At 42.8% G+C, this 17,441-nt stretch overlaps 1 protein-coding gene across 1 annotated transcript; it reads left to right on the top strand.

Annotated features, from left to right (window-relative positions):
- Positions 1–14,862: 14,862 nt before the first annotated feature.
- On the top strand, positions 14,863–16,419 carry LOC308323392 (tubulin-specific chaperone E-like; the record flags this gene model as incomplete). The annotated part of the gene is made up of 1 exon (XM_080775120.1): positions 14,863–16,419. One exon carries the CDS (start codon positions 14,863–14,865, stop codon positions 16,417–16,419), a length of 1,557 nt encoding a protein of 518 aa, XP_080631246.1.
- Between the last annotated feature and the right edge of the window lie 1,022 nt (positions 16,420–17,441).

Here is a 17,441-nt window from a genome sequence, read left to right as displayed (position 1 = left end):
CTTGAGACCGAGACCAGTTTAGTTTCGACATCAGTGGTCCTCAAACTATTTAATGTCAAGGACCCCAAAATGATATGTAATTGGCCTGCCGACCCCCATTCCCCATCTGAAAATGTTTTGTACCAGGGACGCCCAGAAGCAAAGATTTGAGTAAAAAAAACAAAAAGTTTGCTGTTTAAAAATACAGTATATGTAAAATATAAGATTGTGCCACATTTTCATGATTTTTCAAAAATAGTAGATCTACAAGCTCGTAGCGCAGCACCGATGGGTTAACCACTTGAACACTAGCAGTACCAATACTGGGGGGAGTGTTCGCCAGATACAGACGATCTACAAGCGTGTGAGCTCGTAGATCTGCTATTTGTGGTGTAAAGTAACCAAATACATTTACTCAAGTACTGTACTCAAGTGCAATTTTGAAGTACTTTTACTTTTCTTGGAGAATTTCCAATTTTCAATACTTCTACTCGACTACATCTCAGAGGAAAATATTGTACTTTTTACAAAACATACACTAACAACTTCAGACCTATATACCTGCATAAACTTGCAAATCTACACACTCACAATGCGTCGCAAAGCTTGTAGATGTTTCCAAAATGATTTTACTTTTACTTTTGGTACTATAAGTATATTTTGATGCCAATCATTTTGTACTTTTACTCAAGTAAACACCAAACTTGTAACTGACTATTTCTACAATAGGGTATTGCTACTTTTACTTAGGTAAAAAAATGTGAGTGCTTCTTCCGTCACTGCAAATAGATTAGTCTAGAAGGAAGCAAGAAGAGAAAACAGAGACAACTCAGGACAGTTTTTGAGTGGTGCAACCACTCCAAAGAACAGCAATGTCCGTGTTAACCTACCTATGTGACTATGAGTACCACTAGGGGCAAAAGTGGCGCTGTTGTGCCAGAAACAGAGAGAGAGATAGTGCTGCACTGTTGCCTGCTAATGAGAGAGAGAGAGAGAGACTCAGTTCACACGGGTGTGATTTTTACTAAGTACAGAGGTGTTTATGCGGTTTAGTTTGTAAACTGGACCGTATAAAGTGGGTTTCCACACAGATAGCACAAGTTACATCATATGCCAACGCTTTAAGTTAAAATAGATTTGGACCATTATGATAGATAATGACTGCTTTCTACACACAGTGCTCAGCCACAGCGCTCGCAGTGTACAAATGAACGCTTTTGTCCGTATTTTTTGTCCACTCCTGGAGTTAAAACCACTTATAGACCTATTTTTATACGTCGTTGTACAATGGTGCAAAACAAAAGCGGGGAAAAAAGCACAAATATCCAGTTTACAAGCTCAGAATGTGTCGTAGCAAGTTTGTAGATTTGCAATGTTTCCGCACTAATTATTTCACCGTGCCACTAATTTATATCTCAAGTGTTGAACACACTGAAGAAGGGATTATAGGGTCACACATAAAACCTCTATTTCTTAGCGGAATAGGCCTGACTAACAACTACTATTTACCAGAGCCATAGAGTAAGACAGAGTTCTGACAACTCTGTTCACTTCATGGGGGCCAGTCCAATGGCGGCTTTTCTACATAGACTTATATTGTATTGGCGAAGAGCGTAGCTCAGGCAACAGTCCAGCTTTAATGATCTTAAATCCCTTTAGTTTAGATTGTTGTTTTAGTAACAATACAATATAAACATTACAGAGACTTTAGTTGTCACTGTACAATATTTGGCACACATGCCTAAAATTGCTCTTATTTGCGCCGCCCTCGTTGAATTGAAAACAACGAATTTCAAACTCCAGCTTGTCCCAGATCAAGCTGCATGAACAGCGCTCGAGTGCTCAGTTTTCTGCCCCCTCAATGTCGCAACTCTGACTCATACTTAGAGTATGAGTACTTACTTACTTGGTCTGCTCTTGCTTCCTTCTACACCTAAATCTCTTTGCCAGAAATAGCCGATCTACAAGCTACTGTACTAGTGTAACCCAAAAAGCTACAGTACATTCAAAACATTGCAATTTACTCGCTTTGAAGTTCAACCATCACTGCTGGTGACACACGCTGTCACGCATCATAGCGATGAATGACACACACACACACACACACACACACACACACACACACACACACACACACACACACACACACACACACACACACACACACACACACACACACACACACACACAGTTGTGTACTGACACACAAGGACACGCACTGCAGTGCAGATGACTCAGCCACCAGTGTTACCATGGAAACCTTGCCTCTTTTGCAATCAGTCTCTTAGTAACTGTGTGGTTGCCAAGGAAGGACCACGTGAGCGTGCGACTGTGTGCACATGTGTGCGCGTGCACGTGTGTGTGTGTGTGTGTGTGTGTGCTATTAGATTGCTTTGGCTATTAAAGTAACTGACGATTTCATTGATCACATGCTGGCATCAGATCAACCCGTTAAAGGCGGGATGGGAGGCTCACTGGCACACTGGCAAGTGTCAGAGAGAGGATTTTTTAAAATAAAAGAACTCAACGTTGTGAATTGTTGAAGAAAAAAATCTCTGCCTAACGATGATGTCGCTGGTGGACAGGTTTCTGAACTGCCCACAGCTTTCCTATGAGACAAACTGAGTAGAAGAAAAAACAAAGTGGTAATTTATAATGAACATTAGGACCAATTATGAAGGAACCACACTACTGTTCTCTAAGATCAAAATGTCTTTTCTTATTCCAAGTAACACAACTCGGCAGTGACAGGCTCCATGCTAAATTAAGATTAAATCCAACATGGAGGTTGTGAGTGAATGTGGCATGTGCTGTGTGGAGGAGAGTCATATGTGTCAGACTCAGTCTCAGACACACGGTAGGGTACCTGCACTGTAGTCGAGGTACACTCCTATTCTGCAGTTCTCATAAAGATCGATGTCAGTTTTAATGCATCTGTGATAGAAGAAATTATATGGATCCATTGGATTGGTACATTGTAAAGCCCACGATTTATCATTGAATCCAAATGCACATTCATCACCATCCCTGTTCTGCTGATATCTTTATATGCGACTGCTATCAATACACCGTCTCAACTCCACTTTACCTCAGTACCAGCGTCCAGTCAGAGTCTCTCTACTCAGAACCTGACCTACTCCAGTGAATCTCTCTGGGTGATCAGGGTATGAGTGTGGTTTGTTACCACTTAATGTTACTTTTCTGTTCCCTTTAGACAGAGACTGGAGTCGATGAGCTGTGATTGGATGTGCAATGCATATTGTAAGAACTCAGCTCTGGTCTTGGGTTCTGATGGTGTTGACAGTAAAACATGCACTCTGTTTACTGTGTCTGAGACGTTTGTCCCTTCCTCTGTAAGAATGTCCTCTAGTTCGTCTCTCAAGATGGTGTCACTGTCCATCACTGCGCTGTCAGCACAGTGGTTGATGGACTCCACGTCTCTCAAGATGGTGTCACTGTCCTCCACTGCGTTGTCAGCACAGTGGTTATAATAATAATAATAAAGCATCATATATACAGTTAATATGTGTGTGTGTGTGTGTGTGTGTGTGTGTGTGTGTGTGTGTGTGTGAGAGGTTGCGCACAGGTGAGGAAAAACATCCATGCTGTTTTCGTGCTCGGACACAGCCAGCCAGCCACCCACACACATAGCTCCGTAAGGGAGTGGTTGCACCACTCAAAAAACGTCTCAAACGTATAAGCGTGGCAGACTTTTCTATCGTTGACAATCTTGCGCTTGTGTCCCCAACTGAACCCGATTGAGTCTGTAACCTATGTATATGACAGTACTCATTCTGTTGTGTAATAACCCCTTGGTGTATTACCTGCTTATCACCTGTATATACTGTATATGATTGCTTTCTAGACCATGAGTATCTTAACTGAGTGTGATTGGAAACCGTGGACTGTTCTGTATAGGCTACTAATTGTATTGGAGTTTACATTCTGTATTATCATCATTTCTTTTACATTTTATTATCGTTTGTTTTTGTAGTTTTTTGCTGTTATTTGTCAATCTGTGTATATGGCTTATCTTATTCAATTTCTCACTAATGCTTTTGACTATTTTAGGATGTCCTGTTGATTTGCTTCGGTATACAGTATGCCTATATGACCTAAGTGTAAAGCATCCCAGAAAATTCAATAAAACTGAACGTTTAAAAAAAAGGCCTGACTGGTGTTGAAACTCTGTTCTACCACCTTCGCTCATCCAAGAGGCATCCAAGAGGCTTGTCCAGGAGAGATATTACGTGTACGAGCTTAACAACTTTTAGGTGGCCTACACCTACACCCAACACTAATGACTAACTCTCCAAATGGAATAGTATAGTACCTATAGCTTGTAGAACCATTTGTACATCAGAGTATAAAATACATGCAGCGGCCTGTCTGTCTATGTGTCTGTCTGTCTCTCTCTCTCTCTGTCTCTGTGTACATGTCTCTCTCCTCTCTCTCTCTCTCTCAACCCCTCCCCGCCCTCACCGTGATTCCCTCCCTCAGTCCCTTCGCCTCACTCCCTCTTCACATGCTCCTTTCACATTGTGTGTCTCACACACAATGTACACATGCATCATGCTACACTACTATGCTACTGTAGCAGCAGAGCAGGCAGGCTGGCTAAACCCACAGGTTTGAATGAACACGCTATAAGCACTATAGCTAATAGGCTGTGGGCTAGCCCACCCACACCAGCCAGCAGGCTCCTCCCCCTCACACAGAAACCCCTCCATCCGGCTGCATTGACGTCAGACGTGACGCACGTGGGCCTGGAGTGGCCAGCTACATCAAAGGCCTGTATGTGCAGGCCTAAAAAAAAGAGGTATTTTTAGCTGGCATGAGGGAGAGAAAAGAGAAGGAATGGGAGCAGGGGGAGAGGGCAGGGACGGGGGTGAAAGGCCTTTGTTTGGGGGCCTCTGAATGAACACGCTGAAACGCATGCACAATAAAACCCTCAGTGAGAATGTGACGCCGCTGAGCGAGCGCAAAATGTAACCGAACGGAGCACTTGGGAGATACAAATGGAAAAATGGACACAGTCCCCATGTGGTGGAAAAAGTACTCAATGTATTTTACAACTGAAGTAAAAGTATCAATACTGCAATGTAGAAATACTCAATAAACAATACACTTTTACATACTTACAATAAAGGCTGGATTTCAAAATTTACTTGAGTAAAATTACAAAAGTATTGGTATCAAAATGTTCTTAAAGTACCAAAAGTACAAGTACTAATAATGCAGAATGTCCCTGAACTCAAGCTTTTTCATAAATAGCAGATATACCAGCTTGCAGCGCCGGCACAGAGTGATGCACTGTGAGCTTGTAGATCTACTACAATATACTGAAGTCGCATTGTTGCAGCTGAACTCCAAGTTTCATTCAGCACAGTATCCAATAGATTGCTTCCATTGTAATGTTGTGCTATGCTGTCCTATTGTTCTCTTTGTGTTGTCTGCTTGCTGATCAGTCTCATGCACTGTGACTGTGGATATTGGATAGGCCTACAATGTATTTCTTTCTCTTTCTCTGCCTAGGCCTATGGAGGCCTGACAATGAAGTTGAACTTAAAAAGGAGTTTAAAACATCTATGTGATATTATATGACTTCTGTTCTCAGCTGTAGTTGAGCAGTAAGGAATACTCTGACATGGCATTATCTAATTTAGCATTAAACCAAACGTTACCTATAGAATAGTCAAGAAAAGTAATTGTCCATACAGAAATAAACTCCCATTAATAAAAAAGAGATTAGATCAAATCAATACACTATTAAAATCAATACACAATCAAAGACACCAAGAAAACATCCATTCAGTGCAAATAGAAGAAAAACATTGAGTCCAGCAATGAAAATTGACTTCAAAAAATGCTTTTGAGGTCCAATGTTATTATGTTGTGCACTACACAGACCTGTATCCTGTCCACTCCAGTAAGTGGAAGGGTGTGAGTCAAGTCAGCAGTTGATTTTGGGTGCCCCCAAGTGGAGGATGACTGTCATGGCTGCCTAAGATCAGAGTGGCTTCATAATAGTTGCAATTACAGTTTATCATCCCTTGGTGTAGCCTATGTCACTATAATAGGAAAACCATTGGAGGCGTGCCACCTGAAGGTGACTTGAGCCACGTCGAGTGAGCTAAAACGAACGTCCAGTCTGTCCGTCGTCCATTCTTTTTAAAATAGGGCTCAAGCAATCTAGGGCTGGTGAAACTGGTTGTTTCTTTTGGCCTTGTTTTCATAGACATGGTCGCTCGTTTCACTCAAAGAATCTGGCCACTCCGGACCCTCTGCATCCCGCAACAAAACAAAACACATTTGCTTTGGACCCACCAGACCAGACCCACCATGGGCTGACACCAGTAGTCAGCCCTGAAACATGACGAGCAGACTAGAGGTCCACTCTACAGTAGAGTATTTACCCCACTCATCACTACCACACAGATGTCGACGGCTCCCGAGGTCGTCAACTGACCAAACATGCTCGGTTCTTCATAAACGGGTTTCCGACCAGTCGGCACATTTGTATTGACGGCAATCGACAGGAGACTCCTCCAGACGCTTTCAGACTTGTTGCCGAATCGTGTGTCTATTTCAAACAAAGTGTTTTTTGACTGGGGGGTCATATTTTGACAGCAGGAATTGCCTGTCATACCCCACAGTATTAGGATGTAGATATTCATTCAGCCAACACTCCCCACTCACAGGTACTCACCTAGTCAAATTATGACAGGCAATTGCTGCTGTCAAAATATGACCCCCCCCAGTCAAAAAACACTTTGTTTGAAATAGACACTCATGCTTTCCAATGTGTGATTTGCTGCCCCCTCAGGGCAGCAATTAAACATTGGTGTATGTATAGCATTTGGCTGCCCTGAGACCAGCATTCAAATGCAATGTAACATCCGGACGATAGGTGAATCGATCGAGAGGCTGCTGTATCAATACAGCAATAAACAGCATGAATTATCTGGGTGACAGTGTTGATAAACGCACCTCTGTTTAACGTTATCAAAGCCCTCCTTGCATGGTCATTATTTTGAAAAAACGTATAATCTATATACATTGATAAATCGATATATTGATATTTATCGTATCGTGGCCTCTGTCTATCTATCCATCATTAGATTGCAAGCAATATCCACCACTAACCCTAACCCATCTTGCTTAATGTGCCAACATTGACTTTTTAGTACAGAGAAAATGTTATCCATCATACATGACATGAAGTGTACATCCAATTACGGGCATTATTGTCAGTGTACAGTATAGGGCGCAGGGCTTATTAATTTAGTCATCCAATTATTAACTATGATAAGTCATCACCCATCACTTTATGACTTGAGGAGACAAGGATATGGAGGCATCCGGGTGGGCGGGGTAACATACCTGCCCACCATGGGGTAGACTGGGGCTCAGTTCCTCCACCGCACCTCTGGCTTGGTGGAGCCAGGCATCCCAACGAACACAAGTGCCATGAATAAAGAAGGCACTGGAGCAACTCAGATGGTTGGGAGTGTGGTATCCATATTTCATAATATTCATAATAGGCTATGTCAAATGGTCAACTATGTTGGCTGGTAAGGAGACTGTCTGGCTGAGAGCAATCACCTGTGGGCAGGCATTGTTCTTTACTCTTTGAGGCTCTGTCAGGTGTGAGAGAAATTTAGCAATCTTTTGTCTTAAGGAACCGTTTGAGATATACCAAATGCTGTATGTAAAATCTTAAACCTGCCCAATCTGTTTGTATGTTTGATGCTTAAAAACCTAGGAAAATGCCATGTTGAGGGAGTCGTAACTGACCGCGTGCTGCGGTCAGTCCTGGAGACCCTGAGCTCCAGGCTCAGTGTCTAACTCAAAGCTCTGCTGTCTTGGTTTTCAATAAATACAATTCTGATGGGACCGTCATTTCATCTCTCTTTGCCTGCGTTCTTCATCCGATCATCTGATGCTTTTCACTACAGTATCCAATCCAATCCACTTTATTTATAAAGCACATTTCTATACAACAAGGTTGAAAGAAAGTGCTGTACACAAAGAAATAGGCCTACTAAAAAAGCAACAACAACAACAGTACATAAACAGGGCAACATAAGGACACAATGCAGTGGAAGCAGCAACTCTTAATCAGTATGTTCAAATGCCAAGGAGTACAAGTGAGTTTTCAGATGTGATTTAAACACAGACAAGGATTGAGAAGCTCTGACATGAGGTGGAAGTTCATTCCACAGTGTGGGTGCTACAACAGAAAATGACCTATCCCCCCGGGATTTCAGCTTTGATTTAGGGATCTTGAGAAGTGACTGGTCAGTCGACCTCAGGGCCCTTGTCGATACTTTGGGAGTTACAAGTTCCGAAATATAGACTGGTGCCAACCCATTTACAGATTTAAAAGCAAACATTAAAATCTTAAACTGGATCCTGTAGCGCACAGGAAGCCAGTGTAGGGAGGCAAGGATCGGCACTTCCGTGTCCCTGTTAAGAGGCGAGCGGCCGCGTTTTGGACTAACTGTAGTCGTGACAGACAGGCTTGGGTAACACCAACATACAGTGCATTACAGTAGTCAAGTCTCTAGCTTGTTTTAGAGAACTCCAGTCTTCTCTAGTTTAGTCAGTTTAGTTGTGTTTCTAATACACAACAGGAGCCTTTTTCTTTAATATGGAACAGGGAAGGCAAGAATGACGACAACGTTTTGATGTCAGATTAGATTTCCGTCAGGTGATGACCTCAGGTGAAGATGACCTGATGAAGATGTAATCTGACAATGGGTGGATTGGCATAATGACAATGGCCCACCTATAGGTCACACGGCTGCAACAGCAGCATATAGCAAGACACTATACTGTAGGTTATCGCAAGTTATAGCTGTTCTCTAAAAATTAAGCCTACAGTCTACACACACACAAGAATGGCCTGATGCAAAAAAGAAATGATCTAGTGTAGGGTGTCAATATCTATATAGAAAGGGAATGTGTGATATTTTAAGAGGTTTATTGCTTACCTTATTCAGAGAAGCTCACATCGACAACCTGTTGCTCTTTACAAGCTCCCTGTGTCATGTACAGTTATGCATGGCGGCCCTCCATGATAGCCATACGTTCAAAATGGAGAATGATCCCATGTGTACAGTGTGACTTATGTTGCCTTCATGTTTGATCCTTTCATTTTGCCTGTCTTTTGTTAGGTAATGTCCAAGGTCTCCTCCAAAAAGCAAGCATCAGAAACAAAAAAGGGACTTTTTAGCTGCACTCCTTGCTTTTGTTGAGACCAAAGTAACACAAGATTGACCATTTCAGACTGTTCCCCACTGCAGTGTCTTCTAACAAACCTCTGCGTGGAGGCAGCCATTGTTTAAAAAGCAGGTGTACTTGTAATGGGCAGTGTTGCCAGATTTTGCAAGAGAAACAAGCAACCAGATCTATGAAAACAACCCCAAAAGAAATTACCACATTAACCACATTTATAGTTATACAACAGCAATTTGAAAATAGCACATATATACAAAATTATACTTTTCGCTGTGCTGTGCTGTACTTGTACTGTAGCCTACATTGACAATAAATTTAATCTCATCCCATCTCATCTCAAAGTGAATGGAAGCAGATTTGGAACTGGTCGGAATAACGTGTTCCTTCCACTAAAAGATAGGGAGGGCTAAGCCCTTTATTATACCAGGAAACATGCTACCACACATACAATAAAACATCTTCTGGAATCCACCTGTAACTGCTTTGTTACAATCAGCTGCAGGTGTTCACACACAGAAGTGGCTGGCACCACTTAAACTAAAAACTCATCCAATAACAGTGACATAGTTAACTTATTTTTCCTCGATGTCATCATACTCCTCCTCTTCATCTTCCTCTGCCGGGTTGTCAATGTGCACGTTGCTGGCAAGAGCAGATAATGAGTATAATAAGTTCTATAAGTTAATTTAAACCGCAGGATAATTGAGAACACACTTAGCTTCCAATTAAACCAACTTGAACTTCAAAAAGAAAAGATGAGACGCCCTGCGGATTAAAGATGATGGCTGCTATGATTATTATCAGTGGTAGTATTGCACTAGTGATTCATTTAAAACTATCGGTGTACTACTGACCCATTGACATAGTCATCGCTGTGGTCATCGCTGCCTTGGTGACAGGCCTCTGCGTCGGCGTAGACTTCATCATTCTCATAATTTCCTCTTCCGACTGTGTTGTTGATGTTCATCACACCTTGAGAAATGCACATCATTCATTCATTCATTCATTCATTCATTCATTCATTCATTCATACATGCTTTCTTGCACTGACCATTGGACAATTTGTTTGCCTTTGCACTGTTTTCTTGTTTTTCTTATGGCGCATGCACACCACACAGACGGACAGTCTGGTGACACGTAGGGGGACCCTGGGCAGGAGGCAAACTATTGTTCTAGAGACCTCAGTGCCTGCAATCCCCCAAACACACAATTAAGGCAGAGAGAGCCTCCTGTTGGTTCTGGCATAAGAGAAAGGACAATTGGCGGGTCCACCGGGGGGTTCCCTGAGCACGGCGGTCGCTGGTTGGCTGCACCTGGCCGGCAGGACAGTGTTAATATTTTGATTTAGTCTTAAGCCCTAACCACACCCAAGGGTCACCATGCAACTCCTTGGGTCCAAACGGACCCAAGGAGTTAACGCTAAAACTGTCTTGACCCTTTGGTGTGGTGAGGGCTTTAGTCTTACTCTTTTGAATAACACACCATTTAGTCTTAGTCCTATTTAATCTTATGAAAACCCTTAGTCGACTAAGCTCGATTTAGTCTTATTAGTCTTAGTCAACAAAATGAACACTGCGGCAGAACACTGCCTTCCCCCTTGGCCAGGTGTGACTGATCGGTGCTGGTTGCGAAACTTTGACTCGTATACAGTGCATGCTGCTATTTAAAAGAATTCCACCTGCACGAGAAGCATTTCTGCCTATCGACTGCTATCTTTAAAAATCATCTCATGTACAGTATATTGGTTTGTGTACTGTGTAGTTGGTTTGTGTACTGTGTAGTTGATTTGTCTGTGCTTTCCTGTTATTTGACTTAATTGTTCTCTGCTATGTGTTGCTTTCTCTTCTATTCTCTCTTCCCTATAGCTTGAGGAACCGAATATAATGCCTCACTTCTCCATTGAACTCAAAGGACACGGCCACCATGTTTTGTTCGGTTTTGAATGTACGTGTTCTCGGGCTTGATTCTAACTGCAAGTTTTCTAACTCTTACTGCAAGTGTAACGATCGCTCAGACAAAAATAATTTAACAATCTTTGAAATCTGATCGAAATGAATTGATTGTGATCTCATTACGATCATTCAGCATATCCAAATGGAGCATTCAAGTGGAAAAACACCATGACTGATTGCCACTGTCTCAAAGCAGTGAAGAATACAGCTAATCAGTAGTAGCCTACTGTTACTGTACTGATGTAGCTGTATTCTTCTGTACACAATTAGTACACTTGTATCTTTCCAACCCAAACACAAGATGTAGGAAGCCACCGAATGTGTAGTGTAAGAGAGAGAGAATGAACTTCCTCATTCCTCAACATCATACTCTTTAAAACAGATAACAGAGGAAGTCAAATAATTTTTTATCGTACAATTTCTTTGTTTGGTTTTGTGCAATTATTTTATTAGCTTTTTATGTGGGCATTTAGGGTTAATTAATTAACTGTTTTACATTCAGTCTGTTTTACATTCAGTATTTTCGTTTGGAAATACAGTCTTGGGACCACTAGTTTTCTATTTGACAAGCAACTTGACCAATTGGAATATATACTGACATATCACAATGAAGATGTTATGTTTAGAATACAATTAGGGTGGCAGTGATTCAGGAGATAGGGAGCGGTCACTTGGGAATCGGAATGTTCCCACTTCGATGCCCATCTCTAACTGGGTCAGTGTTTACTGTTGAAGTGTCCTTGAGCAAGACCACTGCGATATATATATTGTATCATCCTCCCAATGTCGTGATATTGATTAGTTACTATATCAGATTTTGGAATAAAATACATAATTCCAGATGTTTGCCATTTATGGTGATTTTTCAGTTTTCTTTCAGTTACAGATATCGTGATATATTGTTGATGAAATCTCTTGCAATATATTGAATATTGCAATATTGTAATACATAGAATATCGTGATATTATCATTATCGAGAGTCTAATATCGCCATCGTATTGTTTTCACAAATACATGGTACCAACAGTTAACTCTGCTTTTGGCATATGTGGCCCTAATACATGGAATGACCTGCAAACTACATTAAAATTGACCACATTGGTACCCCTGAGTTGTTTTAAAACCGTTTTGAAATATATCTTAGCTTCTATTTGTAACCTATATAATTCATATGTATTCCTTTTGTTTTCCTTTTCCTGATCTTCTGATGTATTGTGATGTTTTTTATATTATATTGTATTACTCGATGACACTGAAAATGAGTTTAATTACCCATATTGTCCCACCCCTAGTGCTTTCTGCCGTGCATTGTTGCCATTGTAAAGTGTATTGGATAAGGCACCATGTAAGATGGACCATTTATACTTAATTACTCACAGGCTGTGTCATCAGTCTTTTTGGTCTCTGTCTTCCTGTGTATCAGCCAGAGACCAGTCAGCAACAGCAGTAAAAGCAGGAGCACACATCCTACTCCTACAGTCCTACCCACCATCATGGGCCCGGGCATTAGCGAGTCTGGAAGGGAAAGAATTATAAAATAATAATTTTGCAGTTGATTTTTCTTTTGTCTCTTAAGTTATTTTGTTTGTATCTTGTCATTGATTTCCTTACCATGAAATCAATGAAACCAAAGCAATTAACAATCACAAACACATACAGTACAGTACCGGTAAGTGTTTGTGATTGTTAATTGCTTTGGTTTCTTTTGTTGTTTAAGTTATTTGGAGTGTTAACTTTTATTGGATGATGTATTTTAAACTTGCTTTTTTATTTGAGATGAGACATAGGCTATGACATCCATTCTCACATTCACCTGGAATTTTGGACCTTTTGAAATACACAAAATGAGAGATATGACTTCCATTCTTACCTGAACAGATGACACCAGCATCCTCACTATGATCACAGTCGCCTCGACCAAAGTATCGACACAGAGTTAGAGACGTTTCATTTCCTGAACAACCAACAGCCATCCAGATTGGACCATACCCTCGGCCAAAATGGGCATTTCCAGGGGCACTCTGTGCCGTCCCACAGTTGAGCTCTCTGCAAACCACCTCAGCATCCTTCAGGTCCCAGTAGTCATCACAGACTGTTCCCCAGCTGTTGTTATGATAGATCTCCACTCTTCCAGAGCACGGATAAGAAGATCCGGCTAATATGATCCGGACAGCTTCTATAAAAAAAATAATCATGATCATAATCTGAATGAATGAATGAATGAGAATTCCTCATTTACATTTTTATTTAAAAAACTTTTGCTTACCTCCATGTGAAGGTATGTAGCGGGAAAAAGACACTGTAGGTGAAAAAACAGAGCATGTCGAGTTACTTTCAAAGTTTGCAGGATCCATTTCACACAATATTCCACGAATCATGAACTCACTGTCCGATTGGAGTCAAACGTTGCACACACTCAAAAGATAAGCCATGTACACTCAGAAAACGTAAACCATAATTTTAACACTTCACAATGTCAACGTTACATCACAATACATGTCTGGGAATCTCTTACAGCAGAGCAGACAACACTGTGTAGAAAAGTTGGGTTAAGTGGATAGTCATACTCTCAGTGATGCCTTCAAGTCAATCAATACCAGTTACTATAACTTATTATACTATCATAAATTCAGCTAGAATGTTACCAACTCTCTCACTTCACTGAATTCAAATAAAACTTCAAGGATCTATAAGTGGAAAAAGTTACACACCTATAGCCATACCCTTATTTTCAATATCTTAGAAATAAATTGAAAAGTAAAACCTGGCACTCACTCATGTTCAAATACAGGAATGTTCTCCATATTATGAGTCCCATAGTGGAGAGACTGTTAAGGTCTTCTCTGTCACTCTCCAGTGGAGTTGAAGACTGAACTAGGAAGATGCGAGTTCTTTAATGTGAATGCTCATAAGAAACAGTTTGTGCAAGTTATGAGACTTCCTCTTTCTGACATCTGCCATTTACATTCTCTGCAGGTGTATATTTAACGTAAAGTCATGCTGTGAGTGTGGGTCCAATTAAAGAAAAGTAACAATCGATTAACTGATAATCGATGATCAAGAATAATGTGGTTCCTGGTCTGTGTGCTCAATAAATGTCACACTGATTCAGTGTAGTGATATGAGAGTGAGAGATGGAATACAGGATAGAGTGAGAAGCTCAGTGATCCGTGAGTCTTGAGACAAAAGGTTTGTATGGAAAGGAGCCAGGTGAGATGATCCAAATAAAGTATTATTTACACTAAGTTGTGTGCATTGTGTAACATACCGAAAACAGCAGATCTAAAAGCTCACATGTTGTAGATCCCCTATTTTTGGTGAGGGACCAATTCATGTAGCAAGGTGCCCCAAACAGTTGCAAGTTCCGCCATGACGCTCGTGAATCAATTTGTAGACTCTGCCTCTGGGCTTAATGGGATAATGTGTCTCTTATCCTCTGTGTCTTGATATCTTAATGCTTGTTTTATGTAAGCACTTTGTGAATTGCCTTGTTGATGACATATGTGCCATACAGATAAATGTGCTATGACAAGTGTTGCACAATTCTCTGATCAATCTCTGAATTCTGATCATCGGTGTTGTTTGGCAATGGCATGTGTTGCGTGTGACGTCAGCCCAGGACCCCTGGACAGCCTATATAAGGTCATCAACGTTAGGAGAGCAAAGTTGCAATAGGACCAGACCGCCATGTCTGTTGTAGACACAGGAGAGGCTCCCGCTGACGCACTGGGCAGGCGGGTGTCTTGCAGTGGAGAGCGCGGCACAGTTCAGTTTGTGGGAACCGTCCCTCCGACGGAAGGGCTCTGGCTCGGCGTAGAATGGGACAACCCCTTACGAGGCAAACACAATGGAACGCACGAGGGAGTGCAGTACTTTAAATGCACGCATCCCAACGGAGGATCCTTCGTCCGGCCCAAGAAGGCCAGCTTTGGGGTGCACTACGTGACCGCCATCAGGGAGCTGTACGCGGACATGGGCCAGGAGGTCTCCGCGGTCGATAAGGACGAGACCATAAGCATGTGTGTCAAAAGGCTAAAGAGTCTTCAGGTGGTGTCGTTGAGGATGAAGGAGGTGTGTGCGTCCGGCTCTGGGGACGACATCAAGACCATCACGCCTCATGTTCGGTGTCTGGACCTGGGAGGGACGTTGCTGGGCAGCTGGGATGACGTGGCGGACATCACCCAGCACATGGAGCGACTACAACAACTCCTGCTGTGCTACAGCAGACTACGCCTGCCCTCCGACCCGCTGACCCGACGGCACGCATTCTCTGGTCTAAAGATCCTCTCCCTGCAGAACTGCGCCCTCACCTGGTCGCAGATCCTACAGTGCGCCCCCATGTGGCCTCAGCTGGAAGAGCTTTACGTCAAAAACAATGCCATCACACAGCTGCAGAGGCCAGTGGGCGTCCTGGAGTCGCTGAAGCTGTTGGATCTGTCCTGCAACCAGATGGCTGAGGACAGTGTGCTTAGTCTGTCACAACTGCCCAGACTGAACAACCTGAACCTGTCCAAGACCGGTCTGTCTGCCCTTCGGTTCAACGATGTCCCTCCCGGTTGTAAAACGTCTATGTTCCCTGTGCTAAAGACCCTGCTTCTGAATCACAACAAAATATCCGAGTGGTGCGCGGTGAACGAACTGGACAAGCTGCAGAGTCTGTCGGAGCTGTCATTTCGATACAACCCCGTCCAGAGCCTAGCAAAGAGCGTACAGGCTGCAGATGTGATGTTGATATCCAAACTCGGCCAGCTGTCCATCCTCAACAAGTGCCAGATAACGCCTCCGGACCGGAGGTCGGCAGAGCTCGTCTACCTTAAGATATTCGGGGAGGCTTGGCTTCAGGCAGGCGGTCACCGAGGCCCGGGGGAGAGCCTACCCAGCACCCAGTTCACATCAGAACACCCCCGATATCAGAGCCTGATAGACAAGTTAGGCCCTCCAGAGGACAGTGAACTCAAGGAGGAGAAGCCGTATGCTCTGAAAAACCAGCTAATGAACATCACATTTGTTTGTCCAGGCAAAGCCGACCAAAAACCCATCGTCAAGAAACTCCCCGACTCCATGCTGGTCCAGAAAGTGAAGGGACTGTTGTACAGACTGCTGAAGGTGCCCGGAACACAACTACAGCTCTCCTACACCAGCGCAAAGATCCAGGGCACAGAGATCCTGATTGACAATGACCAGAAGTGTCTCGATTTCTACTCCATTGAAGATGGAGACACGGTGCTGGTCCGCTGGGCATGACGACACAGCTTCACACATACACATTACAACATCCAACAAGATCAGTTTCTTCTTGGCAGCCTACTGCACAGCACAAACAGCCATGGTTCCATCCAGATGTACAGTACATGCTGTGCCAGTTGACCCCACAACCCCCCCCCCCCCCCCCCCCCCGAGGGCGGTTCTTCTAAATCCTACGTTTTCTTAGTCATTGGTGCTCAACTTGTTCATGTCAAGGACCCCCAAAATTATGTATTTGGCCGCCGACACCAATCTCGAAATATTTTGTTCCAGGGACCCCCAGAAGCAAAGATTTGACTTAAATATTTGCTTTACACACACACACACACACACACACACACACACACACACACACTTCATAAGACACAGCAGATCTACAAGCTCACGAAGTGACGTGCTGAGCTTGCATATCTGCTATTGTTGAATAGCCAAAGTATAAAATAACGCCTGGTTTACACTTGGTTGCACATCGTGTCACACACACTGCAAATAGCAGCTCTATAAACGACGTGGGTTGTTTTTGTATGATGCGCAACTAAGTGTAAATGAGACTTTATGCATCCGTTTATCATAAAACAACCTACCGCATGACCGATGACCACACCTCACCACATACACATGGAGGTGGGCTGGGGGGATACTCTCTTTTTTCGCCCACATCTCACAGATCCAAAATGTCTCACTTGATCAGATAGAACGTTGGCCGGATGGCCACACATGTAGCCGCCTAGCCGGTCACTAGTACACACTAAGTGCCATTAAATCCAAACTAAGGAAGTCAGGGAGGCGCTATCACTTCCCTGTGGCTACAAGGCCACAAGGAAACTAATTTCCATGTTCACACCTTCAAATGGACAGGTTATAAACCTGCCACAGCAGGTTTACTCCAACAGCCAACGGCCACTGTCTGGTACTCCAGACTGTGGTCTTGTGGTTAAAGTGTCCTCCCTGAAACTGGGAGGTCGGTGTTCGATATTTTTTGACCGATCACAGCACTCGTTTCATTCACGAAGAATGTAAAC

Source organism: Protomyctophum bolini (genome assembly GCF_963924005.1).
Source record: "Protomyctophum bolini genome assembly, chromosome: 11".
Lineage (NCBI taxonomy): Eukaryota > Metazoa > Chordata > Actinopteri > Myctophiformes > Myctophidae > Protomyctophum > Protomyctophum bolini.
Note: the sequence above shows the minus strand (reverse complement) of the source record. Positions and strands in the feature narration are given on the sequence as shown.